We start from the raw sequence: 19,557 nt of genomic DNA, 5'->3' as shown, positions 1-19,557 counted from the left end.
TGTCACAAACACACGTGACCGCTCTCCATGACCAACCGTTTGAGCTAAACAAAAGGATCCAATTGGATTGCTCCATTGTCGAAATTTCAAGCTAGCTGGTGGAGTAAGCTTAAGGTACGTTCTTGACTTTACACTCGCCTCTTTAAAACTCACCCCTTTAAAACTCGCTACACCTTTTGAGCTCAACGTCAACAGTGAAGAGGCAACTCTGGGATGCTGGCCTTCTAGGCAGAGTTCCTCTGTCCAGTGTCTGTGTTCTTTTGCCCATCTTAATCTTTTATTTTTATTGGCCAGTCTGAGATATGGCTTTTACTTTGCAACTCTGCCTAGAAGGCCAGCATCCCGGAGTCGCCTCTTCACTGTTGACGTTGAGACTGGTGTTTTGCGGGTACTATTTAATGAAGCTGCCAGTTGAGGACTTGTGAGGTGTCTGTTTCTCAAACTAGACACTCTAATGTACTTGTCCTCTTGCTCCGTTGTGCACCGGGGCCTCCCACTCCTCTTTCTATTCTGGTTAGAGAAGGTTTGCGCTGTTCTGTGAAGGGAGGAGTACACAGCGTTGTACGAGATCTTCAGTTTCTTGCCAATTTCTCGCATGGAATAGCCACAGAACAAGAATAGACTAACGAGTTTCAGAAGAAAGTTCTTTATTTCTGGCCATTTTGAGCCTGTAATCGAACCCACAAATACTGATGCTCCAGATACTCAAATAGTCTAAAGAAGGCCAATTTTATTGCTTCTTTAATCAGCACAACAGTTTTCAGCTGTGCTAACATAATTGCAAAAGGGTTTTCTAATGATCAATTAGCCTTTTAAAATTATAAACCTGGATTAGCTAACACAACGTGCCTTTGGAACACATGACTGATGGTTGCTGATAATGGGCCTCTGTATGCCTATGTAGATTTTTTTTCCAGCTACAATAGTCATTTACAACATTAGCAATGTCTACACTGTATTTCTGATCAATTTGATGTTATTTTAATGGACCAAAAAATGTTGCTTTTCTTTCAAAAACATGGACATTTCTAAGTGACCCCAAACTTTTGAACGGTAGTGTATGTTAGTGCAGGGGGAGCTACACACAGTGACTTCCTACTAGGACACACATTTAATTAATGGAACATATTTTTGTCTGAATGGAAATAAAATGTGGAACGCCTGCACCATTATTTGACATTCGTTATATACATCTACATAAAGAGGGATTGCGTTTGCTCCACAAATCACCTAGCAACTGCACCAGACGCCATGTTGGATGTTGTTATTTGTCTTTAAGGCGACGCCGCCAAGTGTGACGTCTAATCTAGTGGACGGGCCGCTTCTTTAACAACAGCTTGTTTAGCTATCTCGGTAGCTTGCTAGCCAACAGAGCCGAAACATTGGAGCTCTTTAGACGCGTTCAGTGTATATTTTCTGTCTTTTAAAACATACTTCTTTCGTATAGCTAGTTGCCCTATTTAATTTCATATTTACGTTTTAAATCGGGTAGCTAGCTGGCTGGATAAATTAGATTAGCTCCTAGCTAGTCGTTAATGCTAACCCGCTAGCTAACATCCCAGACCATGAACTCACTAAACTACTCTCGTCCTGCTAAAGAAGACGTTGTCGACTGGACGGAGAAAGAAGCTCTGCGGCTGAACATTGGCATGAAAGATGAAGAGGAGGATGTTTCCGTAAAAGGAGAGGAAGAATCTTTCAGAATGAAAGAGGAGGATGAGGAGGCTATCAGTATCACGTTTAAAGAAGAGAAGAACGTTACAGTGAAAGACGAGAAAGAACCTTTTAGAGTGAAAGATGAAGAGGGGATAGAGGCTGTCACAGTGGAAGAAGAGGAGGTAGAAGCTTTCAGAATTAAAAAGGAGGAAGAGGAGGCTATCACCTCGAAAGAAGAAGAAGAGGAGGAGGAGGGTGTTATAGTGAAAGAAGAGAAAGAACCCTTTGTAGTGGAAGAGGAGGCTATCTTAAGAAAAGAGGAGGAGGACGTTTTGGAAGAGGAAGAAGAGGAGACTGAAGATCTGATTAACACCAGTGAGTACCGTCTTAAAAGCAGGGCCACAAACTGCCCTTGTTGAATTAATGTATCATTTTAATATATGGCTCTGGGCCTCGCCATTGACTCTGGGCTTGGGGCTCTGGGCCTCGCCATTGATTCTGGGCTTGGGGCTCTGGGCCTTGCCATTGATTCTGGGCTTGGGGCTCTGGGCCTCGCCATTGATTCTAGGCTTGGGTTTCTGGGCCTCGCCATTGATTCTAGGCTTGGGTTTCTGGGCCTCGCCATTGATTCTGGGCCTCGCCATTGATTCTGGGCTTGGAGCTCTGGGCCTCGCCATTGATTCTGGGAGAATATAACTTATAAATGTCCACTGAACTTAGTTCAACTGTGTTACCCCATCAGAACCTAAAATATAAGCTTGTTTTACTCCTTTGTTTGTAAACAATGTAATTGTAAATAAACACTATATCCTCAAAACATGGAGGTAGTTCCATTATGCTGAACCTGAGACATGAGACACTGACCACAACTACTGACTACCACAGACCACAACTACTGACTACCACAGACCACAACTACTGACTACCACAGATCACAACTACGGACTACTACAGACCACAACTACGGACTACTACAGACCACAACTACTGACTACTACGGACCACAACTACGGACTACTACAGATCACAACTACGGACTACTACAGATCACAACTACGGACGACTACAGACCACAACTACGGACTACTACAGACCACAACTACGGACTGCTACAGACCACAACTACGGACTGCTACAGACCACAACTACGGACTGCTACAGACCACAACTACTGACTACTATAGACCACAACTACTGACTACTATAGACCACAACTACTGACTACCACAGACCACAACTACGGACTACTACACACTACGGACTACCACAGACCACAACTACGGACTACTACAACTACGGACTACCACAACTACGGACTACTACAGACCACAACTACGGACTACTACAGACCACAACTACGGACTACTACAGACCACAACTACGGACTACCACAGACCACAACTACGGACTACCACAGACCACAACTACGGACTACCACAGACCACAACTACGGACTACCACAGACCACAACTACGGACTACCACAGACCACAACTACGGACTACCACAGACCACAACTACGGACTACCACAGACCACAACTACGGACTACCACAGACCACAACTACGGACTGCTACAGACCACAACTACGGACTGCTACAGACCACAACTACGGACTGCTACAGACCACAACTACGGACTGCTACAGACCACAACTACTGACTACAACTACAGACCACAACTACTGACTACAACTACAGACCACAACTACTGACTACTACAGACCACAACTACTGACTACTACAGACCACAACTACTGACTACTACAGACCACAACTACGGACTACTACAGACCACAACTACTGACTACTACAGACCACAACTACTGACTACCACAGACCACAATTACTGACTACTACAGACCACAACTACGGACTACCACAACTACGGACTAACACAGACCACAACTACAGACTACCACAGACCACAACTACTGACTACCACAGACCACAACTACTGACTACTACAGACCACAACTACTGACTACTACAGACCACAACTACTGACTACTACAGACCACAACTACTGACTACTACAGACCACAACTACTGACTACTACAGACCACAACTACGGACTACTACAGACCACAACTACGGACTACCACAGACCACAACTATTGACTACCACAGACTACAACTACTGACTACTACAGACCACAACTACTGACTACTACAGACCACAACTACTGACTACTACAGACCACAACTACGGACTACTACAGACCACAGACCACAACCACTGACTACTACAGACCACAACTACTGACTACCACAGACCACAACTACTGACTGCTACAGACCACAACTACTGACTACTACAGACCACAACTACTGACTACTACAGACCACAACTACTGACTACTACAGACCACAACTACTGACTACTACAGACCACAACTACTGACTACTACAGACCACAACTACTGACTACTACAGACCACAACTACAGACTACTACAGACCACAACTACAGACTACTAAAGACCACAACTACTGACTACTACAGACCACAACTACTGACTACAGACCACAACTACTGACTACTACAGACCACAACTACGGACTACTACAGACCACAACTGCGGACTATTACAGACCACAACTACTGACTACTACAGACCACAACTACGGACTACTACAGACCACAGACCACAACCACTGACTACTACAGACCACAACTACTGACTACCACAGACCACAACTACTGACTGCTACAGACCACAACTACTGACTACTACAGACCACAACTACTGACTACTACAGACCACAACTACTGACTACTACAGACCACAACTACTGACTACTACAGACCACAACTACTGACTACTACAGACCACAACTACTGACTACTACAGACCACAACTACTGACTACTACAGACCACAACTACTGACTACTACAGACCACAACTACAGACTACTACAGACCACAACTACAGACTACTAAAGACCACAACTACTGACTACTACAGACCACAACTACTGACTACAGACCACAACTACTGACTACTACAGACCACAACTACGGACTACTACAGACCACAACTGCGGACTATTACAGACCACAACTACTGACTACTACAGACCACAACTACGGACTACTACAGACCACAGACCACAACCACTGACTACTACAGACCACAACTACTGACTACCACAGACCACAACTACTGACTGCTACAGACCACAACTACTGACTACTACAGACCACAACTACTGACTACTACAGACCACAACTACTGACTACTACAGACCACAACTACTGACTACTACAGACCACAACTACTGACTACTACAGACCACAACTACTGACTACTACAGACCACAACTACTGACTACTACAGACCACAACTACAGACTACTACAGACCACAACTACTGACTACTACAGACCACAACTACTGACTACAGACCACAACTACTGACTACTACAGACCACAACTACTGACTACTACAGACCACAACTACGGACTACTACAGACCACAACTGCGGACTACTACAGACCACAACTACTGACTACTACAGACCACAACTACTGACTACTACAGACCACAATTACTGACTACTACAGACCACAACTACGGACTACCACAACTACGGACTACCACAACTACGGACTACCACAACTACGGACTACCACAACTACGGACTACCACAGACCACAACTACAGACTACCACAGACCACAACTACAGACTACCACAGACCACAACTACTGACTACCACAGACCACAACTACTGACTACCACAGACCACAACTACTGACTACCACAGACCACAACTACTGACTACTACAGACCACAACTACTGACTACTACAGACCACAACTACTGACTACTACAGACCACAACTACGGACTACTACAGACCACAACTACTACAGACCACAGACCACAACTACTGACTACTACAGACCACAACTACTACAGACCACAGACCACAACTACTGACTACAGATACTGACCGCAAAGCTACTAACCACCACAAGTACAGCTACAAACACCAAACCAATGTTCACATGTTTAGGCTATCCTAACTTCAAACCATTATCAACTATACCTATATAAATGTGCAAACATTTACATAAAATAACCCACTAACTATTGAACCGTTCAAGGTAGAGACGCCAAACCAACGTTCACATGTTCGGGCTATCATCACCTCAAATTCTTATTTCATCCACATACTACTACTACTATAACCAGTCACTACCATTACTACTGCAGACACTACCACTACTATAACCAGTCACTACCATTACTATAACCAGTCACTACCACTACTATAACCAGTCACTACCATTACTACTGTAGACACTACCACTACTATAACCAGTCACTACCATTACTACTGGAGACACTACCACTACTATAACCAGTCACTACCATTACTACTGTAGACACTACCACTACTATAACCAGTCACTACCATTACTACTGTAGACACTACCACTACTATAACCAGTCACTACCACTACTATAACCAGTCACTACCATTACTACTGTAGACACTACCACTACTATAACCAGTCACTACCATTACTACTGCAGACACTACCATTACTATAACCAGTCACTACCATTACTACTGTAGACACTACCATTACTATAACCAGTCACTACCACTACTATAACCAGTCACTACCATTACTACTGTAGACACTACCACTACTATAACCAGTCACTACCATTACTACTGTAGACACTACCACTACTATAACCAGTCACTACCATTACTACTGTAGACACTACCACTACTATAACCAGTCACTACCATTACTACTGTAGACACTACCACTACTATAACCAGTCACTACCATTACTACTGTAGACACTACCACTACTATAACCAGTCACTACCATTACTACTGTAGACACTACCACTACTATAACCAGTCACTACCACTACTATAACCAGTCACTACCATTACTACTGTAGACACTACCACTACTATAACCAGTCACTACCATTACTACTGCAGTCACTACCACTACTATAACCAGTCACTACCATTACTACTGTAGACAATACCACTACTATAACCAGTCACTACCACTACTATAACCAGTCACTACCATTACTACTGTAGACAATACCACTACTATAACCAGTCACTACCACTACTATAACCAGTCACTACCATTACTACTGGAGAGACTACCACTACTATAACCAGTCACTACCATTACTACTGTAGACACTACCACTACTATAACCAGTCACTACCATTACTACTGTAGACAATACCACTACTATAACCAGTCACTACCACTACTATAACCAGTCACTACCATTACTACTGGAGAGACTACCACTACTATAACCAGTCACTACCATTACTACTGTAGACACTACCACTACTATAACCAGTCACTACCATTACTACTGTAGACACTACTACTACTATAACCAGTCACTACCATTACTACTGTAGACACTACCACTACTATAACCAGTCACTACCATTACTACTGTAGACACTACCACTACTATAACCAGTCACTACCATTACTACTGCAGTCACTACCACTACTATAACCAGTCACTACCACTACTATAACCAGTCACTACTATTACTACTGCAGACACTACCACTACTATAACCAGTCACTACCATTACTACTGTAGACACTACCACTACTATAACCAGTCACTACCACTACTATAACCAGTCACTACCACTACTATAACCAGTCACTACCATTACTACTGTAGACACTACCACTACTATAACCAGTCACTACCACTACTATAACCAGTCACTACCATTACTACTGTAGACACTACCACTACTATAACCAGTCACTACCATTACTACTGCAGACACTACCACTACTATAACCAGTCACTACCATTACTACTGCAGACACTACCACTACTATAACCAGTCACTACCATTACTACTGCAGACACTACCATTACTATAACCAGTCACTACCACTACTATAACCAGTCACTACCATTACTAATGCAGACACTACCACTACTATAACCAGACACTACCATTACTACTGTAGACACTACCACTACTATAACCAGTCACTACCATTACTACTGCAGACACTACCACTACTATAACCAGTCACTATCATTACTACTGTAGACACTACCACTACTATAACCAGTCACTACCACTACTATAACTATAACCAGTCACTACCATTACTACTGTAGACACTACCACTACTATAACCAGTCACTACCACTACTACTGTAGACACTACCACTACTATAACCAGTCACTACCATTACTACTGCAGACACTACCACTACTATAACCAGTCACTACCATTACTACTGTAGACACTACCACTACTATAACCAGTCACTACCATTACTACTGTAGACACTACTACTACTATAACCAGTCACTACCATTACTACTGTAGACACTACCACTACTATAACCAGTCACTACCATTACTACTGCAGACACTACCACTACTATAACCAGTCACTACCACTACATAACCAGACACTACCACTACTATAACTATAACCAGACACTACCACTACTATAACCAGTCACTACCATTACTACTGCAGACACCACCACTACTATAACCAGTCACTACCATTACTACTGCAGACACTACCACTACTATAACCAGTCACTACCACTACTATAACCAGTCACTACCATTACTACTGCAGACACTACCACTACTATAACCAGTCACTACCATTACTACTGCAGACACTACCACTACTATAACTATAACCAGACACTACCACTACTATAACCAGTCACTACCATTACTACTGCAGACACTACCACTACTATAACTATAACCAGACACTACCACTACTATAACCAGTCACTACCACAGCATAAACCTCCGATAGACAGGTAAAGCTCTAGTACGCTCATCTGAAAGGATACAGTTTGTTTAGAGTACCCTAAAATTAACTAATAGTATGTAGTATACAGTATGTTTGTCTGGGTATTCAAACACAGCTATTGTATAATGTTCTGCCAATTTTTTTCAAAACCATTTACATTAAAGGCGAAACATACCTACATTTATGAATTGTTTGAAACCAGGCTAAGGTGTCTGAATACTTTCCGCAGGCACTGTAAATGTATCCTATACTGACTAGTCTATTTATCCATTAGGTCTAATACATGTATCCTATACTGACTAGTCTATTTATCCATTAGGTCTATTACATGTATCCTATACTGACTAGTCTATTTATCCATTAGGTCTATTACATGTATCCTATACTGACTAGTCTATTTACCCATTAGGTCTAATATATGTATCCTATACTGACTAGTCTATTACATGTATCCTATACTGACTAGTATATTTACCCATTAGGTCTAATACATGTATCCTATACTGACTAGTCTATTTACCCATTAGGTCTAATATATTTATCCTATACTGACTAGTATATTTACCCATTAGGTCTAATATATGTATCCTATACTGACTAGTCTATTTACCCATTAGGTCTAATATATGTATCCTATACTGACTAGTATATTTACCCATTAGGTCTAATATATGTATCCTATACTGACTAGTATATTTACCCATTAGGTCTAATATATGTATCCTATACTGACTAGTATATTTACCCATTAGGTCTAATATATGTATCCTATACTGACTAGTCTATTTACCCATTAGGTCTAATACATGTATCCTATACTGACTAGTCTATTTATCCATTAGGTCTAATACATGTATCCTATACTGACTAGTCTATTTACCCATTAGGTCTAATACATGTATCCTATACTGACTAGTCTATTTACCCATTAGGTCTAATACATGTATCCTATACTGACTAGTCTATTTATCCATTAGGTCTAATACATGTATCCTATACTGACTAGTCTATTTATCCATTAGGTCTAATACATGTATCCTATACTGACTAGTCTATTTATCCATTAGGTCTAATACATGTATCCTATACTGACTAGTCTATTTACCCATTAGGTCTAATACATGTATCCTATACTGACTAGTCTATTTACCCATTAGGTCTAATACATGTATCCTATACTGACTAGTCTATTTACCCATTAGGTCTAATACATGTATCCTATACTGACTAGTCTATTTATCCATTAGGTCTAATACATGTTTCCTATACTGACTAGTCTATTTACCCATTAGGTCTAATACATGTATCCTATACTGACTAGTCTATTTATCCATTAGGTCTAATACATGTATCCTATACTGACTAGTCTATTACATGTATCCTATACTGACTAGTCTATTTATCCATTAGGTCTAATACATGTATCCTATACTGACTAGTCTATTTACCCATTAGGTCTAATACATGTATCCTATACTGACTAGTCTATTTACCCATTAGGTCTAATACATGTATCCTATACTGACTAGTCTATTTACCCATTAGGTCTAATACATGTATCCTATATTGACTAGTCTATTTACCCATTAGGTCTAATACATGTATCCTATACTGACTAGTCTATTTACCCATTAGGTCTAATACATGTATCCTATACTGACTAGTCTATTACATGTATCCTATACTGACTAGTCTATTTATCCATTAGGTCTAATACATGTATCCTATACTGACTAGTCTATTTATCCATTAGGTCTAATACATGTATCCTATACTGACTAGTCTATTTATCCATTAGGTCTAATATATGTATCCTATACTGACTAGTCTATTTATCCATTAGGTCTAATATATGTATCCTATACTGACTAGTCTATTTATCCATTAGGTCTAATATATGTATCCTATACTGACTAGTCTATTTATCCATTAGGTCTAATACATGTATCCTATACTACATTTTACATTTACATTTAAGTCATTTAGCAGACGCCCTTATCCAGAGCGACTTACAAATTGGTGCATTCACCTAATGACATCCAGTGGAACAGCCACTTTACAATAGTGCATCTACATCTTTTAAGGGGGGGGGGGGGGGGCAGAAGGATTGCTTTATCCTATCCTAGGTATTCCTTGAAGAGGTGGGGTTTCAGGTGTCTCCGGAAGGTGGTGATTGACTCCGCTGTCCTGGCGTCGTGAGGGAGTTTGTTCCACCATTGGGGTGCCAGAGCAGCGAACAGTTTTGACTGGGCTGAGCGGGAACTGTACTTCCTCAGTGGTAGGGAGGCGAGCAGGCCAGAAGTGGATGAACGCAGTGCCCTTGTTTGGGTGTAGGGCCTGATCAGAGCCTGAAGGTACTGAGGTGCCGTTCCCCTCACAGCTCCGTAGGCAAGCACCATGGTCTTGTAGCGGATGCGAGCTTCAACTGGAAGCCAGTGGAGAGAGCGGAGGAGCGGGGTGACGTGAGAGAACTTGGGAAGGTTGAACACCAGACGGGCTGCGGCGTTCTGGATGAGTTGTAGGGGTTTGATGGCACAGGCAGGGAGCCCAGCCAACAGCGAGTTGCAGTAATCCAGACGGGAGATGACAAGTGCCTGGATTAGGACCTGTGCCGCTTCCTGTGTGAGGCAGGGTCGTACTCTGCGGATGTTGTAGAGCATGAACCTACAGGAACGGGCCACCGCCTTGATGTTAGTTGAGAACGACAGGGTGTTGTCCAGGATCACGCCAAGGTTCTTAGCGCTCTGGGAGGAGGACACAATGGAGTTGTCAACCGTGATGGCGAGATCATGGAACGGGCAGTCCTTCCCCGGGAGGAAGAGCAGCTCCGTCTTGCCGAGGTTCAGCTTGAGGTGGTGATCCGTCATCCACACTGATATGTCTGCCAGACATGCAGAGATGCGATTCGCCACCTGGTCATCAGAAGGGGGAAAGGAGAAGATTAGTTGTGTGTCGTCTGCATAGCAATGATAGGAGAGACCATGTGAGGTTATGACAGAGCCAAGTGACTTGGTGTATAGCGAGAATAGGAGAGGGCCTAGAACAGAGCCCTGGGGGACACCAGTGGTGAGAGCGCGTGGTGAGGAGACAGATTCTCGCCACGCCACCTGGTAGGAGCGACCTGTCAGGTAGGACGCAATCCAAGCGTGGGCCGCGCCGGAGATGCCCAGCTCGGAGAGGGTGGAGAGGAGGATCTGATGGTTCACAGTATCGAAGGCAGCCGATAGGTCTAGAAGGATGAGAGCAGAGGAAAGAGAGTTAGCTTTGGCAGTGCGGAGCGCCTCCGTGATACAGAGAAGAGCAGTCTCAGTTGAGTGACTAGTCTTGAAACCTGACTGATTTGGATCAAGAAGGTCATTCTGAGAGAGATAGCAGGAGAGCTGGCCAAGGACGGCACGTTCAAGAGTTTTGGAGAGAAAAGAAAGAAGGGATACTGGTCTGTAGTTGTTGACATCGGAGGGATCGAGTGTAGGTTTTTTCAGAAGGGGTGCAACTCTCGCTCTCTTGAAGACGGAAGGGACGTAGCCAGCGGTCAGGGATGAGTTGATGAGCGAGGTGAGGTAAGGGAGAAGGTCTCCGGAAATGGTCTGGAGAAGAGAGGAGGGGATAGGGTCAAGCGGGCAGGTTGTTGGGCGGCCGGCCGTCACAAGACGCGAGATTTCATCTGGAGAGAGGGGAGAGAAAGAGGTCAAAGCACAGGGTAGGGCAGTGTGAGCAGAACCAGCGGTGTCGTTTGACTTAGCAAACGAGGATCGGATGTCGTCGACCTTCTTTTCAAAATGGTTGACGAAGTCGTCTGCAGAGAGGGAGGAGGGGGGGGGAGGGGGAGGAGGATTCAGGAGGGAGGAGAAGGTGGCAAAGAGCTTCCTAGGGTTAGAGGCAGATGCTTGGAATTTAGAGTGGTAGAAAGTGGCTTTAGCAGCAGAGACAGAAGAGGAAAATGTAGAGAGGAGGGAGTGAAAGGATGCCAGGTCCGCAGGGAGGCGAGTTTTCCTCCATTTCCGCTCGGCTGCCAGGAGCCTTGTTCTGTGATCTCGCAATGAGTCGTCGAGCCACGGAGCGGGAGGGGAGGACCGAGCCGGCCTGGAGGATAGGGGACATAGAGAGTCAAAGGATGCAGAAAGGGAGGAGAGGAGGGTTGAGGAGGCAGAATCAGGAGATAGGTTGGAGAAGGTTTGGGCAGAGGGAAGAGATGATAGGATGGAAGAGGAGAGAGTAGCGGGGGAGAGAGAGCGAAGGTTGGGACGGCGCGATACCATCCGAGTAGGGGCAGTGTGGGAAGTGTTGGACGAGAGCGAGAGGGAAAAGGATACAAGGTAGTGGTCGGAGACTTGGAGGGGAGTTGCAATGAGGTTAGTGGAAGAACAGCATCTAGTAAAGATGAGGTCAAGCGTATTGCCTGCCTTGTGAGTAGGGGGGGAAGGTGAGAGGGTGAGGTCAAAAGAGGAGAGGAGTGGAAAGAAGGAGGCAGAGAGGAATGAGTCAAAGGTAGACATGGGGAGGTTAAAGTCACCCAGAACTGTGAGAGGTGAGCCGTCCTCAGGAAAGGAGCTTATCAAGGCATCAAGCTCATTGATGAACTCTCCAAGGGAACCTGGAGGGCGATAAATGATAAGGATGTTAAGCTTGAAAGGGCTGGTAACTGTGACAGCATGGAATTCAAAGGAGGCGATAGACAGATGGGTAAGGGGAGAAAGAGAGAATGACCACTTGGGAGAGATGAGGATCCCGGTGCCACCACCCCGCTGACCAGAAGCTCTCGGGGTGTGCGAGAACACGTGGGCAGACGATACTGACTAGTCTATTTATCCATTAGGTCAAATACATGTATCCTATACTGACTAGTCTATTTATCCATTAGGTCTAATACATGTATCCTATACTGACTAGTCTATTTACCTATTAGGTCTAATACATGTATCCTATACTGACTAGTCTATTTACCCATTAGGTCTAATACATGTATCCTATACTGACTAGTCTATTTACCCATTAGGTCTAATACATGTATCCTATACTGACTAGTCTATTTACCCATTAGGTCTAATACATGTATCCTATACTGACTAGTCTATTTATCTATTAAGTCTAATATATGTATCCTATATTGACTAGTCTATTTATCCATTAGGTCTAATACATGTATCCTATACTGACTAGTCTATTTATCCATTAGGTCTAATACATGTATCCTATACTGACTAGTCTATTTATCCATTAGGTCTAATACATGTATCCTATACTGACTAGTCTATTTATCCATTAGGTCTAATACATGTATCCTATACTGACTAGTCTATTTATCCATTAGGTCTAATACATGTATCCTATACTGACTAGTATATTTACCCATTAGGTCTAATACATGTATCCTATTCTGACTAGTCTATTTATCCATTAGGTCTAATACATGTATCCTATACTGACTAGTCTATTTACCCATTAGGTCTAATACATGTATCCTATACTGACTAGTCTATTTACCCATTAGGTCTAATACATGTATCCAATACTGACTAGTCTATTACATGTATCCTATACTGACTAGTCTATTTATCCATTAGGTCTAATACATGTATCCTATACTGACTAGTCTATTTATCCATTAGGTCTAATATATGTATCCTATACTGACTAGTATATTTACCCATTAGGTCTAATACATGTATCCTATACTGACTAGTCTATTTACCCATTAGGTCTAATACATGTATCCTATACTGACTAGTCTATTACATGTATCCTATACTGACTAGTCTATTTACCCATTAGGTCTAATACATGTATCCTATACTGACTAGTCTATTTACCCATTAGGTCTAATACATGTATCCTATACTGACTAGTCTATTACATGTATCCTATACTGACTAGTCTATTTATCCATTAGGTCTAATACATGTATCCTATACTGACTAGTCTATTTATCCATTAGGTCTAATATATGTATCCTATACTGACTAGTCTATTTACCCATTAGGTCTAATACATGTATCCTATACTGACTAGTCTATTTATCCATTAGGTCTAATACATGTATCCTATACTGACTAGTCTATTTACCCATTAGGTCTAATACATGTATCCTATACTGACTAGTCTATTTACCCATTAGTTCTAATACATGTATCCTATACTGACTAGTCTATTTACCCATTAGGTCTAATACATGTATCCTATACTGACTAGTCTATTTACCCATTAGGTCTAATACATGTATCCTATACTGACTAGTCTATTTACCCATTAGGTCTAATACATGTATCCTATACTGACTAGTCTATTTACCCATTAGGTCTAATACATGTATCCTATATTGACTAGTCTATTTACCCATTAGGTCTAATACATGTATCCTATACTGACTAGTCTATTTACCCATTAGGTCTATTACATGTATCCTATACTGACTAGTCTATTTACCCATTAGGTCTAATACATGTATCCTATATTGACTAGTCTATTTACCCATTAGGTCTAATACATGTATCCTATACTGACTAGTCTATTTACCCATTAGGTCTATTACATGTATCCTATACTGACAAGTCTATTTACCCATTAGGTCTAATACATGTATCCTATACTGACTAGTCTATTTACCCATTAGGTCTAATACATGTATCCTATATTGACTAGTCTATTTACCCATTAGGTCTAATACATGTATCCTATACTGACTAGTCTATTTACCCATTAGGTCTAATACATGTATCCTATACTGACTAGTCTATTTACCCATTAGGTCTAATACATGTATCCTATGCTGACTAGTCTATTTATCCATTAGGTCTAATACATGTATCCTATACTGACTAGTCTATTTATCCATTAGGTCTAATACATGTATCCTATACTGACTAGTCTATTTACCCATTAGGTCTAATACATGTATCCTATACTGACTAGTCTATTACATGTATCCTATACTGACTAGTCTATTACATGTATCCTATACTGACTAGTCTATTTATCCATTAGGTCTAATACATGTATCCTATACTGACTAGTCTATTTATCCATTAGGTCTAATATATGTATCCTATACTGACTAGTATATTTACCCATTAGGTCTAATACATGTATCCTATACTGACTAGTCTATTTACCCATTAGGTCTAATACATGTATCCTATACTGACTAGTCTATTACATGTATCCTATACTGACTAGTCTATTACATGTATCCTATACTGACTAGTCTATTACATGTATCCTATACTGACTAGTCTATTTACCTATTATGTCTAATACATGTATCCTATACTGACTAGTCTATTTACCCATTAGGTCTAATACATGTATCCTATACTGACTAGTCTATTTACCCATTAGGTCTAATACATGTATCCTATACTGACTAGTCTATTTATCCATTAGGTCTAATATATGTATCCTATACTGACTAGTCTATTTATCCATTAGGTCTAATACATGTATCCTATACTGACTAGTCTATTTATCCATTAGGTCTAATACATGTATCCTATACTGACTAGTCTATATATCCATTAGGTCTAATACATGTATCCTATACTGACTAGTCTATTTATCCATTAGGTCTAATACATGTATCCTATACTGACTAGTCTATTTATCCATTAGGTCTAATACATGTATCCTATACTGACTAGTCTATTACATGTATCCTATACTGACTAGTCTATTTACCCATTAGGTCTAATACATGTATCCTATACTGACTAGTCTATTACATGTATCCTATACTGACTAGTCTATTTATCCATTAGGTCTAATACATGTATCCTATACTGACTAGTCTATTTACCTATTAGGTCTAATACATGTATCCTATACTGACTAGTCTATTTACCCATTAGGTCTAATACATGTATCCTATACTGACTAGTCTATTACATGTATCCTATACTGACTAGTCTATTTATCCATTAGGTCTAATACATGTATCCTATACTGACTAGTCTATTTACCCATTAGGTCTAATACATGTATCCTATACTGACTAGTCTATTACATGTATCCTATACTGACTAGTCTATTACATGTATCCTATACTGACTAGTCTATTACATGTATCCTATACTGACTAGTCTATTACATGTATCCTATACTGACTAGTCTATTACATGTATCCTATACTGACTAGTCTATTTACCTATTAGGTCTAATATATGTATCCTATACTGACTAGTCTATTTACCCATTAGGTCTAATACATGTATCCTATACTGACTAGTCTATTTACCCATTAGGTCTAATACATGTATCCTATACTGACTAGTCTATTACATGTATCCAATACTGACTAGTCTATTTATCCATTAGGTCTAATGCTGGCTTGCTTCTGAAGCTAAGCAGGGTTGGTCCTGGTCAGTCCCTGGATGGGAGACCAGATGCTGCTGGAAGTGGTGTTGGAGGGCCAGTAGGAGGCACTCTTTCCTCTGGTCTAAAAAATATCCCAATGCCCCAGAGCAGTGATTGGGGACACTGCCCTGTGTAGGGGGCCGTCTTTCGGATGGGACGTTAAGCGGGTGTCCTGACTCTCTGAGGTCATTAAAGATCCCATGGCACTTATCGTAAGAGTAGGGGTGTTAACCCCGGTGTCCTGGCTAAATTCCCAATCTGGCCCTCAAACTATCATGGTCACCTAATAATCCCCAGCTTCCAATTGGCTCATTCATCCCCCTCCTCTCCTCTGTAACTATTCCCCAGGTCGTTGCTGCAAATGAGAACGTGTTCTCAGTCAACTTACCTGGTAAAATAACGGTAAAATAAATAAAATAAATAAATACATGCTTAACAATAGTCAAGTTGAATCGTGTTTTTATTGGTCTACAAAGGACTACAGACACTCTTTTATTGAGGGATCTATTATGGATTAAATCTCATAGGAAGACAGTTTTATCATTTGGAGATTTAATTCAGGTCTCTGTTAAACTAAATAATCTGTTTGTCTTTGGCAGGAGAGAGACCAGACTCTCACTCTGACAGCGGGAAGAGTCCTTCAGGGGAACCGGACCCAGAGACGCCCAAACCAGCGAGTCGGCATCACTGCTCCCACTGTGGAAAGAGTTTTAGCTGGTTAGGGTACCTAAAACGACATGAGAGAAAACACACAGGAGAAAAGCCTTTCCAATGTTCCCACTGTGGAAAGAGATTTACCTGGTTAGGAAGCCTAAGGGAACATAAGAGAATACACTCTGGAGAGAAACCTTACCACTGTTCCCAATGTGGAATGACTTTTGCCTGGTTAGGGAGCCTGAAAACGCATGAGAGGTCACACACAGGGGAAAAACCTTTCCAATGTTCCCAGTGTGGAAAGAGTTTTACCCAGTTAGGGAGCCTGAAGGAGCATGAGAAGATACACACAGGAGAAAAGCCTTTCCAATGTTCCCAGTGTGGAAAGAGTTTTACCCAGTTAGGGAGCCTGAAGGAGCATGAGAAGATACACACAGGGGAAAAACCTTTCCAATGCTCCCTTTGTGGAAAGAGTTTTACCCACTTAGGGAACCTAAAAGAGCATGAGACAACACATACACAAGAAAAGCCCTACCAATGCTCCCTGTGCGGAAAGAGTTTTACCAAGTTAGGGGCCTTGAATAGGCATGACAGGACACACACAGGAGGGGATAAGACGTACCACTGCTCCCTGTGTGGAAAGACATTTAACCGATTAAGACATCTGAATAAGCATGAAAGAATACATACACAGAAGGAGAAGACTTACCACTGCTCTCACTGTGGAAAGACATTTTCCCAGTCAGAGGACCTGAAAGCACATGAGAGAATAGAGAGGCTGTGTTCTGACTTATGTTTTTGACTGAGAATTTGTGTTTTTGTTCATGCCACATTAAATCCTATTGTTTATATGAACTCATTAACAAAATAGACCTTTGTTTTAGTTTATCTGGAGACCTGATCATGTCTAAAATCAGATTAAATACAATTTTGTATTCTGATTTGATTATGAACTTTAATGGATACAACTATAAACCCTCTATTCTTTACATTTTGGGGATATTATTATATAGATGAATGGAGTTTGGGATTTTAACGTTTATCCTCTTGAATTTGATTTGATCTGACTTTTCACTAAATTAATTTGATTACATGATTTAGATATTGCACCATGTAAATGATTAAATGGATTAATAGAATGTGCATTTCTTGATTTTTGAACTTTGAAACCTCTTGAATTTAGTTGTTTTTGTTTCATTGAGTTAATTTGTTTACTAGTCGTCGAGCTAAAGGACTATGAAAATGTAATGGTGTTTTTATAATAAAGTGGTTGACATGAAAAACATGAGTGTTCCCATCAATGTTATTCCACTATGTAGAAGCAGTATAGAGATAGTTGTTTATTTTGATATTATCTGTTGAATCAGAATTTGCGTTGAATACAGATGTGTAGTAGACGTGAAGTTTATTTTAAATTCTCTCAACAAAAATTCATTGATCAACCAAAGCTTCTCTTTGTAAGTCTCAATATAATATTAAACTTTTGAAACAAATGAAAAATAAACTTGGTCTGAAAATCAAATATTTTCCTCAACTGTGTTACCCACTTCAGTCAGCGATGTGCATCTTTCAGGCGATGTTTCTAGCGTGACATATGATCTAGTGTACCGGATGCTTCTTTGTAAAAAAAATAATAAAAAAATATGAAATAATTGTTTTTTGGTCTTAATTTAAGGTTAGAGTTAGACAAGTTAACTGACATGATGAAAACGATGTGCGTGCATCCATGGGGCAGAAGTCAGTGTGCTGTTGTGATTCTGGATGGCCAGACACTACCACTATATCCCCTGTATATTGACAGCATCCACGGGGCAGAAGTCAGTGTGCTGTTGTGATTCTGGATGGCCAGACACTACCACTATATCCCCTGTATATTGACAGCATCCACGGGGCAGAAGTCAGTGTGCTGTTGTGATTCTGGATGGCCAGACACTACCACTATATCCCCTGTATATTGACAGCCTCCACGGGGCAGAAGTCAGTGTACTGTTGTGATTCTGGATGGCCTGACACTACCACTATATCCCCTGTATATTGACAGCATCCATGGGGCAGAAGTCAGTG

General features: G+C 41.2%; 2 protein-coding genes across 2 annotated transcripts in view; both read left to right on the top strand.

The window, feature by feature from the left end:
* The window catches only part of LOC129839883 (zinc finger protein 420-like), a 148,959-nt gene that overhangs the window by 76,789 nt on the left and 52,613 nt on the right, over nt 1-19,557 (top strand). The window lies entirely within an intron of this gene.
* LOC129839903 (zinc finger protein 436-like) lies at nt 1,295-19,146 on the top strand. The gene is made up of 2 exons (XM_055907612.1): nt 1,295-2,031; nt 17,439-19,146. The coding sequence occupies exons 1-2, from the start codon at nt 1,566-1,568 to the stop codon at nt 18,293-18,295; spliced, it is 1,323 nt and encodes a 440-aa protein (XP_055763587.1). The 5' UTR covers nt 1,295-1,565; the 3' UTR covers nt 18,296-19,146.

Source organism: Salvelinus fontinalis, chromosome 40 (assembly GCF_029448725.1).
Source record: "Salvelinus fontinalis isolate EN_2023a chromosome 40, ASM2944872v1, whole genome shotgun sequence".
NCBI classification, from domain to species: Eukaryota; Metazoa; Chordata; class Actinopteri; order Salmoniformes; family Salmonidae; genus Salvelinus; species Salvelinus fontinalis.
This window is presented reverse-complemented; position numbering and strand designations above follow the sequence as displayed.